The 23,298-nt window shown below is 46.0% G+C and overlaps 1 protein-coding gene across 2 annotated transcripts in view; it reads left to right on the forward strand.

Annotated features, from left to right (window-relative positions):
* Positions 1-557: 557 nt before the first annotated feature.
* Positions 558-23,298, forward strand: part of fbln1 (fibulin 1) — a 28,526-nt gene continuing 5,785 nt past the window's right edge. Inside the window, exons 1-16 of one of the 2 annotated variants that reach the window (XM_035424664.1) lie at positions 558-1,669; positions 8,488-8,596; positions 9,891-10,023; positions 10,947-11,103; positions 12,031-12,096; positions 12,349-12,441; positions 12,537-12,674; positions 13,125-13,262; positions 13,566-13,709; positions 14,255-14,380; positions 15,153-15,278; positions 15,575-15,694; positions 15,936-16,067; positions 16,699-16,822; positions 21,895-22,037; positions 22,769-22,897. In XM_035424664.1, the coding sequence (XP_035280555.1) occupies positions 1,615-1,669; positions 8,488-8,596; positions 9,891-10,023; positions 10,947-11,103; positions 12,031-12,096; positions 12,349-12,441; positions 12,537-12,674; positions 13,125-13,262; positions 13,566-13,709; positions 14,255-14,380; positions 15,153-15,278; positions 15,575-15,694; positions 15,936-16,067; positions 16,699-16,822; positions 21,895-22,037; positions 22,769-22,897 (1,933 nt within the window). In that variant the 5' untranslated portion in view covers positions 558-1,614. Of the gene's footprint in view, positions 1,670-8,487; positions 8,597-9,890; positions 10,024-10,946; positions 11,104-12,030; positions 12,097-12,348; positions 12,442-12,536; positions 12,675-13,124; positions 13,263-13,565; positions 13,710-14,254; positions 14,381-15,152; positions 15,279-15,574; positions 15,695-15,935; positions 16,068-16,698; positions 16,823-18,189; positions 19,868-21,894; positions 22,038-22,768; positions 22,898-23,298 lie in introns of those variants that run through there. The other variant, XM_035424665.1, reaches the window with a different exon arrangement.

A 23,298-nucleotide genomic window follows, 5' to 3' on the forward strand; every position in this document is an offset into this window, starting at 1 on the left:
GGTTCCTGTTATAATGGTTTTTAGTCTTGGCGCAGTCCCTTGTGCCCAGATTCCCATCACAGATTAAAACTGCTGAAGGGGAAAAAAGCTTTAGCTATTGTAATTTTGCCTGATTTTGAGTTGTGTCCATATGTATGTTTGTGAGATTTTTTAGAAGGCAATAATCAATGTTGCTTTACAAACCCTTGGTTAAATATATTGCCTAAGCCTCTGTCGCACTTGGTAACCTGTAATTGGACCAATGAAATGCCCTCCTGATAAATTTTCAAATGCAGAAGGACCTTTAAAAATAGATGTGCAGCATTCTTCATATAGATTTTAAATAATGAGTAATTATAATCGACTTAAATGACAATATCTTCAAAATTACACATGTAGTGGGTACAAGGAAAGGTCAGTATAAGTTTTACAGATCATGCTCGCGCTTTGATATTGCATCCCATGTTGCGCAAGATGCTGTGATCCCAGGTTTTATTTGGAGTGTGTGGGGGAGTTTAGTAAAACATTTCTAGTAAATGTGGTGTAAGTACAAAGCTCGGATGTAAACAAGTAGGGGGAGGGAATATAACCTAGTCTGATAATTTCGGTCGGAAAAGGCGTCAATGTGAATCACTATTGTGCAAGAATTATAGGCCTAAGGAAGGAAATAAATTTAAGTGAGAATGTAAAGTGATGGTTCGTGGGATATCACAATAGGCGCGTTGTTTCCAGATATACTGGCTCTCTTCTTCCCTGCCTGGTTGGGTTGAATTCAGCAGACCTGCTCCGCTTGTCTCCTCTCATCGTCTACACTAGTTTGCGGTCGAGTCTTCTATGAAACGTTCCAGGGGTTGTATCGCACAGGCTGGAATGCTTTCTGCCCCGTTTGCTTACCCTACTGTTCAACGAAAGCCAGATGCTGTCTGCGAGACAGAGTCGAGAGAGTTCTACCAGGTTTGCAGTCTACCGGGAAATATTACAGAAGGCAGTCAAAATGAAAGATTGCTGGCATAACATTGGGTATGCGCGTTGCTTTTCAGTTTTACACACGTAAAATAACGCACATATAAGCCGCATATATTTTTTTCCATGACAACAAAACCACCCTAGAGCTGACATGGCCGTGACGGGTCACGTACACCAGCAATTGTAATTGTAACCGGACAGTATATAACGAATAAATCACTCATTTGACAGATTTTTTGTAAGTATAAGCTCTTAGTCTTATCTAGATGTGATATATTTAACATTGCATACATAATTTATGAAAATGGCAAATAGTTTTGCTGCAACGTATGCCCATCAGTATAATTTTGATCTCTGAAATTATTGCGCGTTATAATCTGGCGACGAAATGTACATATCAGAAAAGGGTACTTTGAAACGTTGTGGCAGCAAGTTTTATGCGCATTTAGGATTGCTCCCCGCCCGCCCCCCTGGAGCGCGCAGGGCAGGACAAAATAATTAGAGTCCCAGTGTGAGTCGGTCGTTCTGTCCTTGCTCTTTACCTTTTGCGTGGAAAAGAAGACGCAGCACTAGTGGACAGATATCCGAAAACAATTGACGAGTTTAAAAAAACACTTTCGGGATCGAACAAACTTTTCTTTTTTAATAAATCGCTCATTTTTCCTCTCAATGGGACCTTCTATCGTGATCATCTTTGCTTTATGCGGCTTTCTAAGTGGACAACGTAAGTACCCACAAAGCATGTATACTGCGCTGTTTTAAGTACTTAAAAAAGCTTTCATGTCTGATTCCGCTGCCCTAATTTTTTAAGTAAGTATTAATGGTTATGCTTTTTTAAAATTTATTATTATTTTTTTTAATTATACATTAAAGTAGGCAACTTTTTCAACCGTACCCTACCAACCTTCCTTTGCATTCGGGCACTTCATATGGTGTTAATCTGCAAAACGTATATTGCTTGTTGTCTAACCAACGCGATATGTTTATAGATTAGAGTTATATTCGGTAAATACATTTATAACGTCGTGCGGATGAACAAAACAACGGTCTCTGATTTGAATCGGGATTGATGGCTTTGATCCTAGTCAGAAGTGTTACAGATACTCTTAGAATGTAAGAGGATCCTTGCTGGCCGGCTGCTAACAAAGCAGCGTGCCACAACCCTGTATCTGTTTGTCTTTTCTTGAGTTTATCTACATGAGTCTGTGTGCGTGCCTATGTGCATACATATTTCGCACGTGCCTAGTTCTGCGCGTGCGTGTCTACTGCATGTTTAAAAAAAAAAAATCCCCCACATGAGCAGTGTACCAAAGTGCAAGCAATCGTTTAATTCTTTGCCTTGCTTTTCCTGGCACTGGGTCGGGGCAGTGTGTGCTTGCAGAGTTTACTGTGGGTGAAGTCTAGCCAGTCCGCACAGCTGGCCAGAGTATCTATTTGAGGAGTGGAGCAGGTTACGTGCAGAGAGGGCTTGTGTCTGACTCCACGTGCCTGTATACAGTGGCTACTGCTGCTCTCCTGAGTGCTGTTGAGGGGGTGATTTATCCCTACTGTAACATCAGGCCTCTCTCTGAGACTCAGAAAGGCATGTGCAGGCACTCACCAAGGCCAAAGGTCGGAAGGTAATGTTCTCACAGCAGTGTAGCAGAACTCATGTCTCAGATCGTATCGACCAACCAGGTGCTTACCTGTCTATTCTCACTGATCCTGAAATGTTTCACTTTTGCACCTCTTCTTAATATTCTGGGAGGGACCGTTTGACACCCCCGGAACAGGGGCTGGGCCGTTCCTCGGCATGCCTGGTTGATGTGGTGGAGTGTGCTGTAATGTGCCCTGCCCCTCTTTTTTTTCCTGCACCCTGTTTCTCTTCTACCTGGAGCTCGTTTCCCTCCATTACCCAGCCTGACCAGCGTTGGCAGTGCCTCCCACCTGCCACCATCCTGGCTCTGTTTCAGGGTCATTCTCAGTGAGCTTCGTGGTTTTGACCATTTTGAGAGTACACTTACTGCCTTTGACCCAGTTAGGTGACGGTCACAGTCAAAGGTGATGGCACATTAGCTTCTGTGACTCCTGAGGGAAAGGGTGCTGAGTTTTGTTCTGTTCTCCATACCACTGATGTGTGTTTAATAACCAGCTGGCAGGCTTCAAATAAATCCTCACCTGAGTAGAACAGCATATGACTCTCAAGGATCACTATTGTTTTTACCAATTAAAAAATGCAAGTAGAATTTTTATGTATGTGATGGTGGCCCTTGGGTTTATGAGTTCGGTGTGTGTTCCCTGCAGTTGTCTTTTGTGTCTGACGGAGCCGGGACTTTTCCCTGTTTTTAACGGCGAGAGGGTTTGTGTCGGGTCACGCGTCAGCGCCAGCGAGTTAGTCTGACAAAGCGTCTGGCAGCGTTCCCTGTTTCGTCTTTGAGGAATTCGGGGTGAGGTGGTGTCAGAGCTGTTGCGGCGTGTTTGCGGCGAGGAGCAGACGCCGGGCGTCTGCCAGTTCCTCGGTGTCGCGGGAAAGCGGAACGTCGCTCCAAGACTGAAGCAGGAAGCAGAGATTGTATACACACGTACCCTTTTTGTACGTCGCTTTGGATAAAAGCGTCTGCCAAATGAATGTAATGTAATGTAATGTAATACCCACCAGGTGCTCGGCTCATAACACTGAAGATTCTGTCTCCTTTCCGCTGAATCTAGAACATTCAAGCATTTAATGCATCTTCTGATAATGAGTTAAGGGACATGGCCAAGTACTGTATTGTTACAATGCTTATTATGTAATGTGATACAGCACCAGAACCCCCTGTAGTTAAGCAACAGAGAGGATGGAAGGAATGCAGGAGATGAGTACCTGGTGAGTCTAAAGAATTTGTGAGGGCATATCTATATACGGTTCCCATGGTGACATCCCACTGACAGAAAGGTGACAGATCCTTTCCTCACCCTCCTGCTGCTTTAATGTGATATAATTGGAGAGAGAGGGAGAGGGGGGTAGAGAAAGGGAGAGGGGGAGAGAGAAGGTGTTTGCTTGATAGTCATGCAGAGGAAAAAAACCTCCAGAAGGCAGGTTTTATGACCGACCATTTTACAAGTCAGTTTCTCAGCTCTCTCTGTGGTATTTTTTTTTTCTTTAAGAGAAAGGGATTGTATAGTCAGGAGCCAGTAGTACAGTACCTCTGATCAGAGAATGATTTAGTCCTGGGAGACCAGGTGAGTGGAATCTCTGGCCAATCACTGACATCAATCAATCAGTTACCTGTCAGGAAGAGAAAAAAAACTGCAGGACTACTGGCCTGGAGGGAGGCATTTGAGTAGCACTGATTTATTGGTTTGTTGTCAGCTGGTTCTGGCAGTTGAATTTGAGAGTGTTTAAGTGATGATGTCACATATTTTGAAAAATGTATGTGTTTGGGGGATAAAACCCTCCAGGATACAGTGCCTCATTTTCAAATGGGCCTTGTGAGCGAGCAGCAGGGCAGTATGAGACACAAAAATTACTCAAACTATATGTGGTGTAAATGACATGAAGGTCTGTGGTTCCAAAGAGAGGCCCCTGGCCTGGGGTTCTGTCAGTTCTGCTGTCTTATAAATCAGACCATTTACAGTGTCCTAACATGGTGTCCATTTTACCTGCTGCTTTTATTATATTTCTCTCTCATTCCCTCTCTCTCCCTCTTTTTATTTTTATTTTTTAAATCTTTATTCTAGTGTAATGAATTGACAATGGCATTCTAATAAAGGGGCATCAAAGTCAAAGTCTGTCTCTGTCTGTCTCTCTCTCTGCTGTATTTTTATGGGATTTTTATAGGATAGAAGGGTGTGTGCCATGTGTCCAAATCATGCTGTATCTTTCACAGAAGTGTCTGATCATGTCTGTCAGACGTAGATATACTAGGGCTGGGGCTTATTGGACCAGTGGAAGGCATGCCTGCCGGTAAACACGCAGAGCCCACTACCAGCCCGCTACCGCTACAGCGGTCAGCTAGCTGAGGCCAAGCAGTCAACCGGTCAAGGCAGGGGTGGGCGATTCCTGTCCTGGAGGACCAGTGTGTGTGCAGGTTTTTGTACCACAAATTGCCCAGGCTACATGAGCTAATTGGCTGCGTGCACCAACGCTGTTTCACTTGTAGGTTAGATCGCAGTAATATGTGTAATGTAGGGAGACAAGAACAGTCATTGGTTGTCATTCATGTGCAAGAGATGCAGGTAAAATGTCAGATGGTGAAAATGCTAGGGCTAATTAAGTAATTAAGGCCAGAAGTTGGCATGAAAACCAGAAACAGAGATAGCCCTCCTTGCCCACCCCTGCGTTAAGACAAGACAAAACATGGCATTTGATGAACGGTCCTGCTGGTAGCGGACTGGTGCACTCCCAGTAAGTTCTGGTGGACCAACAGTAGCACCAGTGGTGGTCTGATAGGTGCTCACTGGAGCCTTTCTGAACAGGGCCCCCAAATGAGAGGAAGTTGCTGCCACACCCTTTATTCTCTGTGCTCACAAACTCACACGCAATCTCCCTGTTCTCTCAAAAAATAAATAACTTGCGTCTTTAGTGTTTCAAGTGTATGCATAGCTTAGAGTTAATCTCTAAACTGGGCCAATGAGAGATGGTTCCGGCAGTTTCCAACATGGACAATTTTTTCCTTTCCAGTAAAATCAACCCAAATTCTTAAAACATTGCAACATTGTGTTCTTGCAAGTGCGTACATTTTTATTATTTTTACTTGATGGTAAATGTGATTAATTGAAGGGCAAGCTTGTGCAGAGAGGTGGGAAATGCCCTGTGTGAGTCATGATGTTCCGGACCACAGATCATCTGTGTGATAGACCTTGAGATCAGTTGGAAAAGCCCAGACCAACCCTGCGGTCCACAACCACCTCTGGCTCATAGCTCAGTAATCTCTCATCCTGAGCCTGTTTTTTTAACTCAGTGGAATCAGAAAGTCTTTGGAATAATGCAGGCTCCGACTGCCAGCCTATAGTCTTACAGTCATGGGACCTTGTAGTCTTTTCTTGGTAGATGTCTGGATTGAAAGATTAGCTTCTCTTAGGCAGGCCTGGCATTGCCTCACTGGTAGAAAACAGAGAGGAACTCTGTCAAATACAGTGTACATTGGTAACTACCAATGTAACAGTGCTGATGGTGATTGGTGCATTCATAGGGAGCCAGGGGCTATATCCAAAGATATCCACCAATCAGTGTTGGTGATGTTGTATTAGTGGTTACTAAGGAACTTCATGATTGGTGGAACTCTTCTATAATTTCTAACAGTAAGGGAATGTCACAACTGTCAGGGCCCTATGGCGTTATGCCTTTCTTGGAGAGGACATGGGCTGGAACCCAGGATGGTGATGCTGGTTGGCCAGTAAGGGGCAGCCTTGGTGTAGAAGAGGGTGTAAATGTGTTTTGGCAGGAGTTCTGACTCAGCACAGCCATTAAAAATCCCTTGTGAATGAGGTCACCCAGTGACATAGATGTGCTATCTGGCTGTCTCTGTCTGGTCAATTAATCAACACCCCCTTGTTTAGTTTGGTTAGATAAACCCTTGCCTCTCCTTCTGCTAATGTATGGGGGGCCTGCTGTGTGTCACCGAGGTGACTGGGGCTGTTTGGCGGTGACTGTGGTGAGTCTTCTCCTCACACTGAATCCCTTTTGGATAATCCAAGGGAGTTGATAGGAGCTCTGTCAATCCCGTTCAGTATCTTTAAACCGTCAACCATTAAAGAAGTGTGGCATACAGTATTGGATTCATTTAATAGATTGATTCCCTTTAGTTGAAATGTACACGGATTGTCTCAGTCTGTCACTTTGATCAGTGTCTGTTTGATTACTCTGGCTGATGATTCACTAGACTTTGATGTTTACTGGCTTTTAATCAATACCTGCTAGCAGGGTTGCCGTGCATAGTGCCCAGGCCTGGAACAAAATCATCCCCATGGGCCACCTCACCTGACCTCCTCTGCTTCGCACGGGAACGACAATTGTGAATGAATGAGTTAGTTGTTACACAATAGATAAAGGCTACATCCAGTGTTGATCTTTAACAGCCTGATAATACATTATAAAATAAATATTGATGCTATTTACACGCAGCGCAAATGATTTCTGAAGTTTTTACTGAGATATAATTTCGATCAAATATTCCACTTGTCAGTGGACGACAGGAGGGTCCTCCTGCCCCCCACCCCCTAAGTCCAGGCCTGAGACAACGTGCCCGGCTGTCCCCCTTTATCGGTGGCCCTGCCTGTGAGCATCCACAAAGCATGTTCCACAGGATTGATCTTTCACCAGACGACACCATTTTCCCTTAATACCGTATAGCAGACCTGACTCAAATACGTATTTGTTTTGGATTCAAATACTGTTCTGTGCTTTATTGATCTTGCCTGCTGTATATGAGCCTGCCAATATGACCAGAAGGCAGCGTTTGTACTTTTTGAGAGTATTTCATTGGTTTCAGTACACCAGACAAGATCAGTAAAGCGTAGAAAAGTATTTGAATCCAAAGCAAATACGTATTTGACCCAGGTCTGTACAGTAGTGATACTCGTCTGAGGAAATCAGGACAGTTAAACACTAGGTAACACACATTTGCAAGGTGAGACTTATTTTTTAAGTGTCCTTTTCCTACCTCTTTGAGAATTAAACAAGCACTCACACGTTCTTACAAAGTTTTTTGTACGGGCCAGTTGCTGTAATGATCTTTAATCCAATTACAGGGATCTGGGAAAATCACATGATTTCATTTTGGCAGCATACTTTCAACATTGGCAGCACTCTTTAAGGAGAATTCAGACTTTCAGCTGCTCTGATCCCTGAGTGCTAATAAACAGCTAGCACATGCACACCAGAGCATTAATAAACTGTTCTCATATGCACACCAGAACACTAATAAACTGCTCTCATATGCACACCAGAACACTAATAAACTGCTCTCACAGGCACATCAGTACACTAATATACCGCCCTCACTTGCACATTTTTTCTTTCCTTTGCATATTTCCCAGCTATGTTTGAGGCATGAAATCACTCCTATCATATTTATGTACATAATTATATGCAGATATTTATAATCACTCATGTCCTGGTTCCTTGGTTCTGTTTGAAAATTAAACGTGCAACGAAATATATGATGTAGATACAAACATAGTTGTTTTGAACCTGTGAACACTAATTGAGTTCTGTCCCTCAGCTGTCGCTAAGCAATTGAAAACCTTATACTAATACACACACTCTGATAGATGTGTGTGTTTCTGGAGTGATGTAGCAGTCTGAGAGATGTGTGTGATTGGTACCTTGCATGGCAGGCTTTCACCATTGGTGTGTGTGTGTGTGTGAATGGGTGAATGAGAGGCATCAATTGTAAAGCGCTTTAGATAAAAGCGCTATATAATTGCAGTCCATTTACCATTTGTGTGTTTCTGCAGTGATTTAGCAACCTTGTCTGATAGATGTATGTGTGTTTCTGCTGTGATCTAACAGTCCTAAAGAAATGCGTGTTTCTGCAGCGATTTACCAGTCTGATAGATGCGATTGTTTCTCTCTTTTAGCGATCGAGCCGATATCGGTGGAGGATTGCTGTAAGGATGGGAAAGATCGGGGGCTGCAGAGGCAAGACTGCACAGCCTTGCCCCTCATTTCAGAATCTACCACCTGCAGGTAAGAGCAGTCTCTCTCTCAGGCAGGTGGATAAGAGTGGTCTCTCTCTCAGAGCAGTCTCTCACTGGTCTCTCATTGGTTTCTCCCAGAATGGGGTTTTGAAATTGGGCTCGATAAATTCCTGGTGATACTGAGATCATAGAATTATTATGTATATACATTGTCCTACACAACTACATATGCATAATGTCGTTACTATGTAATTACTATTTAGACATGCATCGAAGTACTGATGTATGCATTTGCTGCTGGTAGTTGGTGTTGATTAACAATCTGGAAGTGATGTGGAGGGGCCAGTAGGGTGCACAATTCCCTCTGGGACAAATATAATCCAGTGCCTTGGCACAGTGGTGGGGTCACCACTGTCCTTTGGGTGAGATGTTAAACCATGGTCCGTGGCCCACTGTGGCTGTTAAAGGTTGCATGGTGCTTTTGAAAAGAACGAGTCTAGGCAGTCGACAGTTTCCAGCCCTAACCCTGTTATCTGATAAAAGGCGGCAGGTATCAGCGAGTCTGGAAGCAGCCAGCATCAGAGTGAATTTTGATAATGGTGGCTCTAGCGGGGTTTTTCTTGTTAAAGGTTCCTGATTACAGGGAGTGGAGCCCCTGCTGGGGAACAGTCTTACCCTGCAGTTGTAATTCCAGAAGCGGGTTTTTCATTTGCCTCGAAAGCAGCAGGTCCAACAGCAGTAGCAGCAGTAATGACAGTGGTGGTAATAGCAGGGGATGTGTTGCCTGGTGTAAGTGGTGAAGTGTTCATGTCGGAGACCAGTAAAATCCAGAATCCAACATTTTATTTACAAAACGGGAGGCGTGGGTTAGGTGAGAGGGCAAATCAATGAAAAGGAGGCATGAAATAAAGAATAACAGCAGCTCTGAAGGATTATATCAGAGTTACAGAAGAAAGACAAGGAAAGAAAAAAAAGCAGAATCCTGCCAAGTCAGGTTGTGGTGACTGTGTCTAGATCTAGATAAAAAGGGGGATGATTCAGAGAGGAGGAGTGAAGTCATCTTTTCCATTGATCTCTGAACTGACCAGGGGCAGTACAGTATTAACCCTGGTTGTCCCCTCTCTCTGAGTGGCCAACCCAGGATCAGTGCTGTATTAACCCTGGTTATCTCCTGTCTCTGATAGGATAGCCCAGGAGCAGTGTTATATCAACCCTGGTTGTCCCCTCTCTCTGAGTGGCCAACCCATGATCAGTGCTATGTTAACCCTGGCTATCTTCTCTCTCTCATTGGCCAACCCAGGATCAGTGCTGTATTAACCCTGGTTATCTCCGGTCTCTGATAGGATAGCCCAGGAGCAGTGTTGTGCAGCGGTTCTGGAGGACACTGCCTGCACTAACGGCATAAACGCGGCCAAGGACCAGGGCGCTTGCGAGAGCCTCTTGTCTGAAAGCACCTGCGAGACCAAAACAGCCAAGGTGAGATATACAGTCAAAGTGACCACAGTATGATGGACTGGTTATGCTGTCAAAATGAATTTAATTAAACAATTAAGGTGGTTGGAGTAGTTTACTGGTCAAGGTGAAGGTGAGCCGTCGAAGTGAGCAGTTTGGTCAGAGTATAGTGAAACAGTTAAGGTACTGTGCATTTCACATGCAAACAGTGGTGAGACTGTGAATACAGTCATTGTCCTCAGACAACACTATGCGATCAGTTCACATGTTGCCTACAGACTGGTCTGCAGAAGGCTGCCAAGCTCTGAAAATAATGTGGCAGCAGGCTGTTCGGCCTGTTCATTCAGTGTCTGGTTGGGATCACGTTTCATTTGTGTAAAACGTAGCTGTCACCAATCCCGGGGAGCAGTATACCTCGGGGCAGTACTGTCTGAAACAGGCTCTGTTAAAGCCCCAGCCAGGAAGCACAGATGATTTGAAGTGAATCCTTAATCGATCACTTGTGTGGTGTCAGCAGTGCTTTTTACAGCAAGTGCAAACGTTCAGCACGAGAGTTTGGTTGTATTTTGGAAATGAAAGACAGGATGTGATGCGGTTTTTGGTTCGTTTCACAGACATTTACGGTAATGGTGCAGTACAGGCAAGATGTTGCTTTATTGGCTCTGTTTTGTTACCCTGCTCCCATATTTTCCCTCAACCTGCCACCTGCCCCTCCCCCTTGTCTCTCCTCTCATGTCTCCTCCCATTGGTCCCTCTCCTGTCCATGTCCTCACACTGGCCACTCGTTCTGAACCTGGTCCCTTCCATGGCCCCTCCCCCATGTCTTGCTTCCTCCTGGCCCCTCCCCTTCCCTGCCACTGACCCCTCCCTTCCTCCCCTGACCACCCTCCCTGGGCCCCTCCCCCTCCCTCTGGCCACTCCCCTGTCTCCTCCCATTCGGGCTGCAGAGTTGCTGTGACTGTTGCCTGCTGGGTAAAGCCGCGCAGGAGCAGGGCCTGGGCTGTGACGTCAGCCTGACCGTTGGGTACCAGTGTGGGCTGGTGTTCCGTGCCTGCTGCGTGGATGGCAACCCAGAGTCAGAGGCCACGGCCAATACAACTGCAGGTACAGGTAACACACGCATACTGTACACCCATACACACATACACACACACATACACACACACAAACACATGTACATGAATACACGTGGGTTTGCACACATACACACACACACGCATGCACACGCATGCACACGCACACACACACGCACACACACACACACACGCGCACACACACACACACACACACATGCACACACATACACGCATGCACACACACACATTTTCACAGACCCTGAGCTGTGGATATTGTACAGTTTACACACAGGGCTTCTGTATGGATCGATTTACTCTTTTTAACAAAGAATACATAAATGATTTAGACTTCACTTATTGCAAATTTGCATAAAGGTTATTAGAAGGAAGTGCTCCTTTTATGTCAACACACCGGTGCAGGACTCTTCTCTTCTTCTCTTACCGTTTACGTGCAATAAAGGCACTGTGTCACTACCCTCTGGTGGTTATAAAATGTAATGAGCAGTTTGTCCTCAGTACACTGCAGTTTTCATTCATTTGTAATAAAACAAGTTCATTTGCATTTGTAGTAATCCATTTTTTAACTGCATAGCCGAGATGTAACTCTGCAGAAGTGAGTTTTCGTGAGATCATAACTACAGAAAAACAAGACAAATCAAATACACAGCCTGATGCTGACACTGCAGCTCACTGCATGCTTTGATGTGATGCCTTCAGACAATACTTCTCACTATTCATTACCTCATCATCCTGCTTTAACGTGTATTCTTCTACAGTCAATCAAGGTCACAATTAAGGCAGACTTCAGCATTAGCCTATGATTATATGTACTATATGTACATATAAGCTATTACTAAGTGTGATATGATAGTGCAGATTAATGGTGAGTGAAGTTATGCCGAAGGGCGCTATGTACATATTTATTACAACCATTATTACTCTGTTTTATTCACAGTCCCAGCCAAAGGGAACCTGAATCCCAATGAAGGGGATGACCCTCTCCTCTCTGACCAGTGCAAAGGTCTGGAGACCCACATGGATATCTGTCCACTGTGATGTCATTCGTCAATCACATCTGTTTATGTCTGCGACAGGCAGCTTTGAGTGCTATTCTGGGATGCGTTTTTCTTAAGAAATAGCATATGTCTGCAGTGTGGCGAACAGTCTTCTGCGATTGGCGGCTTATTCGACTGGGGTTCTGTGATTGGCAGCTTATTTGACTGCATTTGCTGTAATTGGCTGGTTATTTCACTGCGTGTTCTGTGATTGGCAGGAGCTGAAACGTGCCAGCAAAGGTGTACGGGTAATGGCACTTGCAGTTGCTTCAAAGGGTACAGAATGAAACTGGACCAGAAGAACTGTGAGGGTGAGCGAGGCTTCCTGTTTGATAAAACGGGCCGCGTTTGACATCCTCACGGTGTGTTGGGTAGTGAGCGCTCTCTGTTACTGCCTCTCTCTCAGACATTAACGAGTGCCTGCTGGGGTCCCATCACTGTCGGGTCGGCGAGCGCTGTATCAACACCTTGGGCTCGTACCGCTGCCAGCGTGAGGTCAGCTGCGGGACCGGCTACGAGCTCACTGACTCCAACAACTGCAAAGGTAGGTCACAGCGCCCCCTGGGGGGACGGAGGCTGTCATTACTCAAGTAGCTGAGTCACTTTGGTGGTTTGTTTCTGTCAGCAATGATGCATTTCTCAAGGCCGTTCAGAATGCACATGCTGTAGACTGTGCACTTATGTGTATAATTCCATCTTTATTTAAACAGTTTTTACTGTTGAAATAAAATAACCTCTTTCACAAGAGAGAGCTGAGCCTATATTCATGAAGCGTTTCAGAGTAATAGTGCTGATCTCAGATCAGTTTTGCTTTTTAGCCCATAATAGATAAGGAAAGAATATGGAGAGTGGAAACCTGATCCTAGATCACCACTTCCGCCCTGAGATGCTTCATGAATTGGAGGTCCAGATGTGTAGCGCCAGATATAATGTGTTTGCCCGCTGAAGCTGTACCTTCACAAAGTGACGAAAATTTCTGTCCCGCGTTGGCAAGACATCGACGAGTGCGAGACGGGAACCCATAACTGCGTGGCGGAGTTTGAGTGCCAGAACACGCTGGGCTCGTTCCGGTGTCACCCGCGGGTGAAGTGTGGGGACGGATTCATCCAGGACGCTCTGGGCAGCTGCATCGGTGAGACATCATCGGCTGCCACCCTGACACAGACTCCTGGTCAACACCGTAACGCAGCCTTCTGGTCAACACTCACCCCCAAATCAGTCAGTCGTGCAGTGCATGAAAATGGTCTCATATATGCATTCTATCTCCCTCTCTGTTCTTCTCTGCCCATCTCTCCTCTGTCTCCTGTCTCTCTTCTGAATTCTGTCGGTCTCTCTCTGTTTCTCATCTGTCTCCTGTCTGTCTCCTCTCTTTCTCAATGATGTGTTCACTCTGCGTCCTGTCCCTTTGCCCTCTGCCTCCCGTCTCCCCTCCCAGACATAAACGAGTGTCTGAGCGACTCGGGGCCCTGTGCGTCGGGCCAGGTGTGCCTCAACACCGTGGGCTCCTACACCTGTCAGCGCAACACCATCAACTGCGGCAGGGGGTACCACCTGAACGAGGAGGCCATGCGCTGCACGGGTACGACCTTTGACCCCGTCTGCGGAATACAAGGAGGGTGTCGGGGGCGGGGGCGGGGGCGGGCGGGGGGGGGGGGGGGGGTACGCAGGGGAAGAAGTCAAACTAATAGAGCTCAGCACAGCGCCCCAAAGATCTGAGTGTACCTTTTATACATCATTTGGCAGGTGCTTTCATCCAAAGTGACTCACAAGGTCTTTGAACAGAAGACGAATATAAATATTTGTACATGTTTGAAACAATTGAACTCTTAAAATGCTGTTAGTAATTTTACATTTCCTGCGGAATCCCTGAGAATTTTCAAGGGACCATGTTACTAATCAAGACGCATAAGCAGTCATATGAAAGAAGAGTTTTTTGTTAAATTTTTGGGTGAAAAATTACATAGATGCTGATTCTTTTAAAAATTCACAATAATAATACATTTTTTGGTGGTGGTTTAAGAGTTAAAGTGTAGGTAACCCTATTAAAGTAAAATATTTGACCCAGGTCTGGTGGACATGGCCCTTTCAGTAACCTCCCTTTGATCCGCCAATCTTCCCACCCAGATGTGAACGAGTGCTCGGGGTCCGACACGCCCTGTGAGGGTCACACCTGCATTAACCTGGTGGGGACTTTCCGCTGTGACTGCAAGTCGGGGTTCAACTTCAACAGCCTGACCCGCACCTGCGAAGGTGAGCTGGGACCCCCATGCACACTGTCCCACATAGGCAGGGAAACATCCACAGTGAGGACCTTACTTACACACTGTCCCACGTGGACAGAGGAACATCCACAGTGAGGACCTTACTTACACACTGTCCCACATGGACAGGGAAACATCCACAGTGAGCACCTTACTTACACACTGTCCCACATGGACAGGGGAACGTCCACAGTGAGGACCTTACTTACACACTGTCCCACATGGACAGGGAAACATCCACAGTGAGCACTTTACTTACACACTGTCCCACATGGACAGGGGAACATTCACAGTGAGGACCTTATTTACACACTGTCCCACTGAGCAGGTGAACATCCACAGTGAGGACCTTACTTACACACTGCTCCACATGGACAGGGGAACATCCACAGTGAGGACCTTACTTACACACTGCTCCACATGGACAGGGAAACATCCACAGTGAGGACCTTACTTACACACTGTCCCACAATGACAGGGAAACATCCACAGTGAGGACCTTACTTACACACTGTCCCACTGAGTAGGTAAACATCCACAGTGAGGACCTTACTTACACACTGAGCAGGGAACTCCAAAACAGAGATGTGCTTTCCTGAAGAAGGCCAAAGGATCTTTTTATTTAAAACTTAATTTAAGAAAAGATTCTTAACTTTTGCTATTTTATGGAATCCAGAGATACACGTTAAAGCTGTGTACGATTTCCAGCAGCCTGTACTGTTTGGATCCTGAAGCCAATCTTTTATGTTCCTGTCTCTTAGATATAAATGAGTGCAGGCATTTTCCTGGACGGCTCTGTGCACATAAATGTGAAAATGTACAGGGGTCCTACGAATGCAGCTGCATGGTGGGATTCCAACTGGCAGCCGATGGCAGGAACTGTAACGGTGAGAGCGCCGATCCCCACAAACGTGTGTTTGAGTGTATGCGTGTGTGTGTATCTACAGTATAATGTGTGTGGTTGTGTGGTTGTGTGTGCAACTGTAGTGTGTATGGTTGTCTAATTGTGTGTGTAACCACAGTTAATGTGTTTGTGTAATTGTATGTGTGACTGTAGTGTGTGGTCGTATAACTGTGTGTGTAACTAGTGTCTGTGAGTGTGTAACTGTAGTGTATGTTTTGTGTAATTGTGTGCGTAACTGTAGTGTATGGTTGTGTAACTGTAGTGTGTGTCCTTGCACAGATCTCAACGAGTGTGAGAGTAACCCCTGCAGCCAGGAGTGCGCTAACGTGTACGGCTCCTACCAGTGCTACTGTCGCCGTGGCTACCAGCTTAGTGACATCGACGGGATCACCTGTGAAGGTGAGGGAACACCGGTAACAATGTTTTAAACTATGCAGTGGCGTCACACCAAGGCCACCTCCACAGGGAACACACACCTACTTTACATTATAACTGTTTTTCGGTTATAATTTAAATTACAATATGCTGATTTTAGTGTTTCGTTCTGTCTGCAGTGATCTGCATCTCCTTTCTTTTTCTTTTTTTTTTTATCCCTGCTCACCCACACATTTTGCCCTTCCTCCTTCCTCCTCTTCCTCAGACATCGACGAGTGCGCCCTGCCCACCGGCGGGCACATCTGCGCGTACCGCTGCGATAACACCCCCGGAAGCTTCCAGTGCACCTGCCCCTCCCCCGGCTACACTCTCGCCTCCAACGGGCGTAGCTGCCAGGGTAAGTCCGCACCCCGAAATCACGGAACCCCTGGAACAGATAAAGAGTTCACTTGCAGGTAGAACTAAAACCTCTCTTACAGCTGAGACCAGCTGAGATCATGTGTTGTTGCTGTGAGTAAAGAACTTCAAACTCAAATTCTCCTGATGTGCCCATAACACACCTGGTTCATATACTGTATTTGGAACGTCTTTACACACCACCAACGTTCCTGCAGATTAAAAGGAATTTGAAAAGAGACATCTGTTTTGATGTTCAGAGCAGTTAATAACATGTTTTGTTGAAAATTCTCTGGGATCTACAGGAGTTTTTTTTTTGTACCATTTAAAGTGTTAAAGAGTTTCCAATGTGTACTTCAAGCCAGGTCTGGTACATAAAAACTCAGAGGTTAACCCCATGATCTCCAGAGAGTTGATATTGCAGCCCATAGGTAAATATCCTGTGATGACCAAATGCTCCATCAAATGCCTTTTCCCTTGTTAGATTATATCTTTTCATTTGTTCAGCAGATACCCTGTAACACAGACCGCAGTTTGAATATCGAGACGTTGTAACAGTGCCACAGGAATGCAGCGTAAGGGCGTAACACGCGGACTCTCTCGCCCCTCTCTCTCTCTCTCTCGCGGCGCAGACATCGACGAGTGTGTGACGGGTTCGCACGGCTGCTCCGACGCGGAGACCTGCTTCAACGTGCAGGGGGGGTTCCGCTGCCTGTCCTTCGAGTGCCCGCCCAACTACCGCCGCGCCGGGGAAACGTGAGTACCCGCCGTTCAGCGCTGCGCGCACTGGCGCCCCCTATCTGCAGCCACTCTGAAATGCATTGCCCCCTGCCTATCCCAGCTCACCAGACCTGGGTCAAGTTATTATTTAAAATACCTTCAACCCTTCAGACACCAGTAACAACACTGACAGTTTACCGAAGTTATTTTCAGAAATATTAAAACCTTGAGCCAAAATGGTGGTTCACAACATTCTGCCGTGCTCCAGATTCCTTACCTCTGGTAGCACTGGCATCTTGTGTCTGATGATGGAGGAAAGTACTTGGAGCATCATGGACTTGACCTCTGAAATCACAAGGGGGAATTTTTCTACAATCTGGACAGGGTGTCATATAGCTTTAAGCTGTCACAGATACTGTACAAAGGGAAGCTACATTCTCTCTCTAGCCCCAGAAGAAAGAGGAATTAAACGATTCTGCGATGGTGTTTGACTGAGAGTCTCCTGGGAAGCTGCATTTTTGGGTATTTTTGTCAGTTTAGTCATTGGGATATTCCTGGTGGCAAAGTTACACATGATGATGGTGTTGATGATGATGATGATGATGATGATGATGACGACGATGATTATGATGATGATGATGAATGCTGCAGTCGTATCAGTCAAAAAGACCTGGGTTCAGTCAACATGTGTGCTTAAATTTGGCAGTGTTATTTTCTATCTGAAAGCACAAAAATGTTTCCAAACTGTTACTGAAGATAAATGCACACTTGCAAATAGCTGGAAGCCTGCACAGTGAAAGTTACATTTTAATTATGTCAATCAACACATAAAGGCCACAGTCTACATGGTTCTGTCAGGCTCAGGGGAAAGACCACAGCGGAAGCACTTTGATAGCACAGAAAATGCCCAATTTTGTTTTCTAATTCACTCTGCAAGTCTGCGTGTAGTCCTGTCCCATTGCCCTTGGTTTACTGTAGATGAACCCTACATAACCCCCCTCCCCACTGCCTGGAAGAAGGTTTTATAACATGCATGCACCACTCCTCTAGCCCCACAGATACTGTGCATGCACAGTACTGATATATGTGGCCTTGCTTAGGGCATGATATTCATACATAGACAATAGAACACAGGCTGTTGATGAGTATATATAAGATGCCTTGGTACTGTCCAAGCCGGATAAATGTGACTTTTGAATGACTGCAATTCTTGCACGATCCTGTAGGTGGAGACAAAATGAGCGTCTCTCCTCTCTCTAGCATGCCACACACTGCATCGATCTAACTTTCTCTCCCCTCTCTCTCTCTCTCTCCCTTACTCTTTCTGTTCTTCTTTTTCTCTATTTGTTCCTCTGTTGGTCTCCTGTGTGTGTCCGTTGTTCTTGTCACGTCTTGTCTTGCAGTCGTTGTGAACGTTTGGCTTGTAATCAGACTCTCGAGTGCCTGGCCTTGCCCCAGAGAATAACCTACTATCACCTCACATTCCCCACCAACGTGCCTGTGCCCACCAACATCTTTCGCATGGGGCCCTCCAATTCGGTACCCGGCGACCAGGTGCAGCTAACCATCGCCAACGGCAACGAGGACGGTTACTTCAGCACGCAGAAGATGAGCACCGGCGGCGTGATCGCCGTGCAACGGCCAATCATGCGACCCCGGGACTTCCTGCTCACCGTGGAGATGAAACTGCTGCGTTACGGGACGCCCAGCATCTACGTGGCCAGAATCCGGGTCTTTGTCACACAGGACCTGTCCAGCCACCAAAATAGCCTGTCCCAGGTTTAAGAGGACTGCAGTTTCGGCAGTCTGCCTTTACTGTGCCGTCTTTGTTCTACGTGAGCCTTATTTCATGCGTTAAATGTTTCGAGGATCATTTTCCAGATCAGAGCTCAGGCAAATGGAATGCTCTAGTTTGATGTTTATTTTTGACTCGGCCCCTAGATGGCGGCCTTGGGCAACGATAGAAACTCAGGTCAGAAGACCTGTGCCTGGTTTGGATGTGTAGGGCTGTTTTTTTTGCGGAACATTTTAGGGGTGTAGTTTTTACTGTTGGTCTTTTTTGTTTTGTTTTGTTTTTGTCTTTTAGGCTGACATACTGTTTAAATGTACTTTTTTCTATTAAAACAAAATCTCACCCATACAAATCGGTTGACCAAATTATGTTCTAATATTGTTCTGTGTATTCTTTTGCTTCTTGCCAGCATTTATCTTGTCTTAATGTGATATTGCAATATGAATAGCAAACAACTTTGTTTTTTTTTCCTTTTGAAGTGGTGAAAGACAATAGTTCTAAAACCCTGTTATAAATATGAGCATATAGACAAGCCTCCAACACTTTACTTTCATTCTTAGTTGACTCGATATAAAACCAGTTTTCCGGGAATTTTTTGCATTCATTATCATTCGTTATTATCATTCATTATCATTCCTTTACTTTATTCCCCATTCCCCTCCCTCAGTTTGGAATGCCCAATCGTATTCAGCAGCCACGCTCCTTGCTGCAACCTCCACTGCCAATTCAGCAGACAAGCCTGTGCTGTCCTCTGAGACACGCGATGAGCAGTAGGGGGGGGCACTGGTGAGAGATGTGGTACTTAAGTCCCGCTGGACAGAGTCGCTACACTACGGCTAATTATCCCCCGCCCACAGAGCCACAGAGCCACAGAGTCAGCACTGGCATAGCCCAGATTCAACACCAGGCCGTTATGGGCTTATTACTTTAAATAAATGAAATTACATTTTTTTTAATCATCCACAATTTCACCCTTGCCTTGTGCAAAATGCGAGAAAGAGGTACAAGGATGTGCTTGTTCAGTTAGCGTGTGGGGAGATCTCCTTAAAATAAAAATAAAAAAACATTCTGTTGAGCTTTGACAGCGAGTTAGGGGGTTCAGGGCTGCTGGCCTGTGGTTTTGGGCAGTTTGCGGTGGGGCGGTGTTGCCACTCCAGAATACGCCGGATGCCTGCCGGTGTGTTTGTGTTGGGACATTACCAGTGCGCTGGCTATAAATAAAGACCGTTAAAAAAAAAATCCCCACTTGACCAGAGGGCTTGCGTCCACCGCCATGTTTTTCTTTATGGTCTGAAATATTGGGGTTTGTGTGGGGTGAACCCGAGAGGGCCGTGTCAGCTGTTTTGTAATTAAACTTGGGGGGGGGGGGGGCAAGGGGGGTCCCAGTAAAAAAGTAAAGAAACGGCGGGATGGTCTGACTTTCACTTGCTGTGTGCACCCTGGAGAGAGGCGGTCTGGAGCGTGGCGGTATTTCCCCGCTTTGCGCTGCGGCGGCGGCGGCGGCGCGGTTCTGCCAGTCCTGATCTCCCGCGCTGGGTCTCCTGCGCCCTGCTGGGCCAGAGGAACCCTAAACCCGCGGAACGTCGTGTGGCTTTGGCCCGGGATGCAAGTACAACTCAAAGCAGCCCGCTAATCGCTAATTACAAGCCCCCTACCCAGCGGTGGCCAGCCTTCTTTTTTTGGGGGGTGCGCACCCCCCTTTTTTGCCCCAAAATTAGGAGTTCTGGGCCCTTACTCATACAGTCTCTCAGAGTAGGAATGCTGATCCAGGGTCAGTTTAGCCTATTTATCCCAGAGTGGATAAGTTGAGGATATGGACACAACAAAACTGACCCTGGATAATAGCGCAGCTACTCTGAGACGCATTGTGAATATTGGTACTGGACTGGTCTTGGTAAACTGCAGGCTTTGTGAAGTGTAACTGCTTTTTAATGCAGGCTCAGTCTTTGATTTGTATGTTTCGAGCTTTCCACAATGCAAAGCAAATTCGACTGTGCCTTATCTCTGAGAAAAGCACCGTTATGCAAACACTTGGACAACTAACTTCAGTCTTCACTGTAAGACTAAGTCAGAGACTTCTGGCTATGTTTATGCAACCTGAGCCGGGGCTGGAATTTTGCAGCAGCTTACTTGATCGAAAAAGAGACGTTCAAGATAACATCCTATATGACACCGCAAAGCAGTGCAGACCGTCCTACCCACTGTGACAAAGAAACGACGCTTGTACTAGTCCTATGTAGTCCAAAAGCATGTTTTCCTACGGTCTATGTAATATGATAACGTCTCATCATTTTCACGGCACGTTTACACCAGGCAACATCTGTCCAACGTCAGCGACGGACAGATTTTCCTGGGCCCCGAGGTTGCCAACAATAAGAGCGCGGGAAACCATGTCAGCGCGAGGCTTGTTTAGTCTCTGCTTATGGAAATGCTGATTTATGGAAGAACGTTAGGGTTTAAAGGACGGTTTCGAGATTCGCGGCGGATCATCACTTAATTATGCGGGTTCTTCAGAGTGCTCGATATGGCGAGAGAGGACGTGATGACGGGAAATAAAACTCGTATTTATATGGGTTCCTTAAGTCCACCGCCCCACCTCTTCGTCTCACCGCATTTCGATGAACTGACGATGTTATGCTCGCTGCATATTTGACGTGAAGCCTGGGAAACGGATCGCTGATTGATTGTTTCGGCGTTGTGGTGTAACCGCGTCCATTCTGGAGCGAATGCATAAGCAACACCCGTTTATCACTGCGCCACACCGATTTGCTGTATTATTCTTAAATGAACAAATAACCACAACAGTCTACAGATCAGCTTCGTACAAGGAGGGTATTCTCTGCCTTTCTTAAAACATCAGCATCAAGGCTTGTGCTGATGCTTCTACATATTCCGCATATAATTATGTAAATCAGTGGTAACCAACCCTTTTCCTGGAGATCTACAGTCCAGTAGGTTTTCACTCCAGCCCTAACAAAGCACACCTCATTTAACAGCTAGAGATCATTGTTGAGCTGCTAATTAGTCGAGTCAGGTGTGCCTAATTAGCTTTGAACTGAAAACCTACTGGACGGTAGATCTCCAGGAGCAGGAGATCTTTTCTCATTGACTGGAGAATCACCAAAGTTTTTGGGCCCCATGAAAGGATCTCACATTGGGCCCCACCACCCCTGGCCACCCCATCCCTGCACAATTACAGCGCAGTTATTTTTTTTGAGGGCCCCTGTCAGTCAGGCCCTTGGAATTATCCTAACTCCCCCCATAGGCACCCCTGCTCACTGGGGTACAGAAATCGGTGTTTCTGCTTTTTCAGCAGGTCCCAGATCAACCAGGCCGACACCGTGCGCTGCGTGAAGTCCTGCCAGCCGAACGACATCACCTGCATCTTGGACCCCATACATTCCATATCCCACACCTTCATCTCCCTGCCCACTTTCAGAGAGCAGCCTATGCTGGAAGGTAGGGGGCGCTGTCTTAACAGGTCGTGAACTACGAGTCCAAACCTCAACGGGGTGTGCACGACGGGTCCAAACCTCAACTTCACTCTTTGTTACGAGCTGGGGGTTGAGTTACCTCTTACCTCTTCCTGACACCCGAAAAGGAGGTGGCGCTTTCAGAACGTTTCTGGAATGTTCCTTCGGTTCTGCACCAACGTTCCTCAATTGAACGTTGCTGTGTGTTGAGGGTGGTTTTATTATTGCTTGCGTTCGACTTCTGTGTTTATTTGTTTTCCTCTTGCTTGCTTCCATCCTCTTGAGTCTGCCAAAGTAATGCTGTCAAATTTGATAGAACTGTTATAAATTTCAGACAAATTGAAGCAAACCCTATTTTCTTGCAGAGAATTGTTTGTGCTTTGCGTGTTGTATCGCTTTCCCTGCATTTTTAAAAATGTAAAATGATGTCCTCTAGTTTCCCACAAGTCTGTCTTGAGGTTGTTAAGAATTTATAGGCCTTCGAGAGTCACATTGTTTTAAACTTAATCCTGACGTGACCCCTTTTGCATACTCCGAAAGGAAGCCATTTTCAAATGAAATGGGAATGTCTGCCGCCTTGAGTTTTTTACAGTCGTTTTGCAGAAGTCCAGTAAAAGTCTAGCCAAGAAATCCGACCGGCTATTACAAGGTTATTTTTTATTTAAATTTTTTTTTTTTTTTTACTTTTTTGCTTCTCTAACGCTTATCTTCCCACAGAGATCGTTTTTCTGAGAACCATGTCGTTGGGCCAGTCCAGCACCTCTGACATCATCTTCAACATCCTTGAGGGGAACCTGCAGGACTCTTTTGACATCATCAAGCGCTTTGAGAATGGTCGAATCGTGGGTAAGCACCAGTCCCCATCACCCCCTTCCCTGAATCTTGGCTCTGTAGTAATATTTAATTCTGGCCCTGGCTCAGTATCAGCATCCACATTTCCCCACACAGCCACGCTGTAAGCTAATGGTTTTTGCTTTTCCACAACCATTTCTGGCCTCCATTGGCGCTTCAGTCACACCTTATCAATTAAATACAGACCGTTAGCTCCTGTCTTTCAATTACGTGATCAGCAGATCGGTGCTGTGTGTTGGAAGAGATTAAGGGTGACACCGGCGCCTCAGAGGCCTGGCAGTGGGCAAGAAAACGGGCCAGAATTCTGGGCCTTTGGTTTGAGGCTTTTGGGCATGACCTGGGTGACCTGATTGTGGAACTGTCCCCAGTGACCGCAGGTGAGGACAGGTCCTGGG

This window comes from Anguilla anguilla, chromosome 7 (genome assembly GCF_013347855.1).
Source record: "Anguilla anguilla isolate fAngAng1 chromosome 7, fAngAng1.pri, whole genome shotgun sequence".
NCBI lineage: Eukaryota > Metazoa > Chordata > Actinopteri > Anguilliformes > Anguillidae > Anguilla > Anguilla anguilla.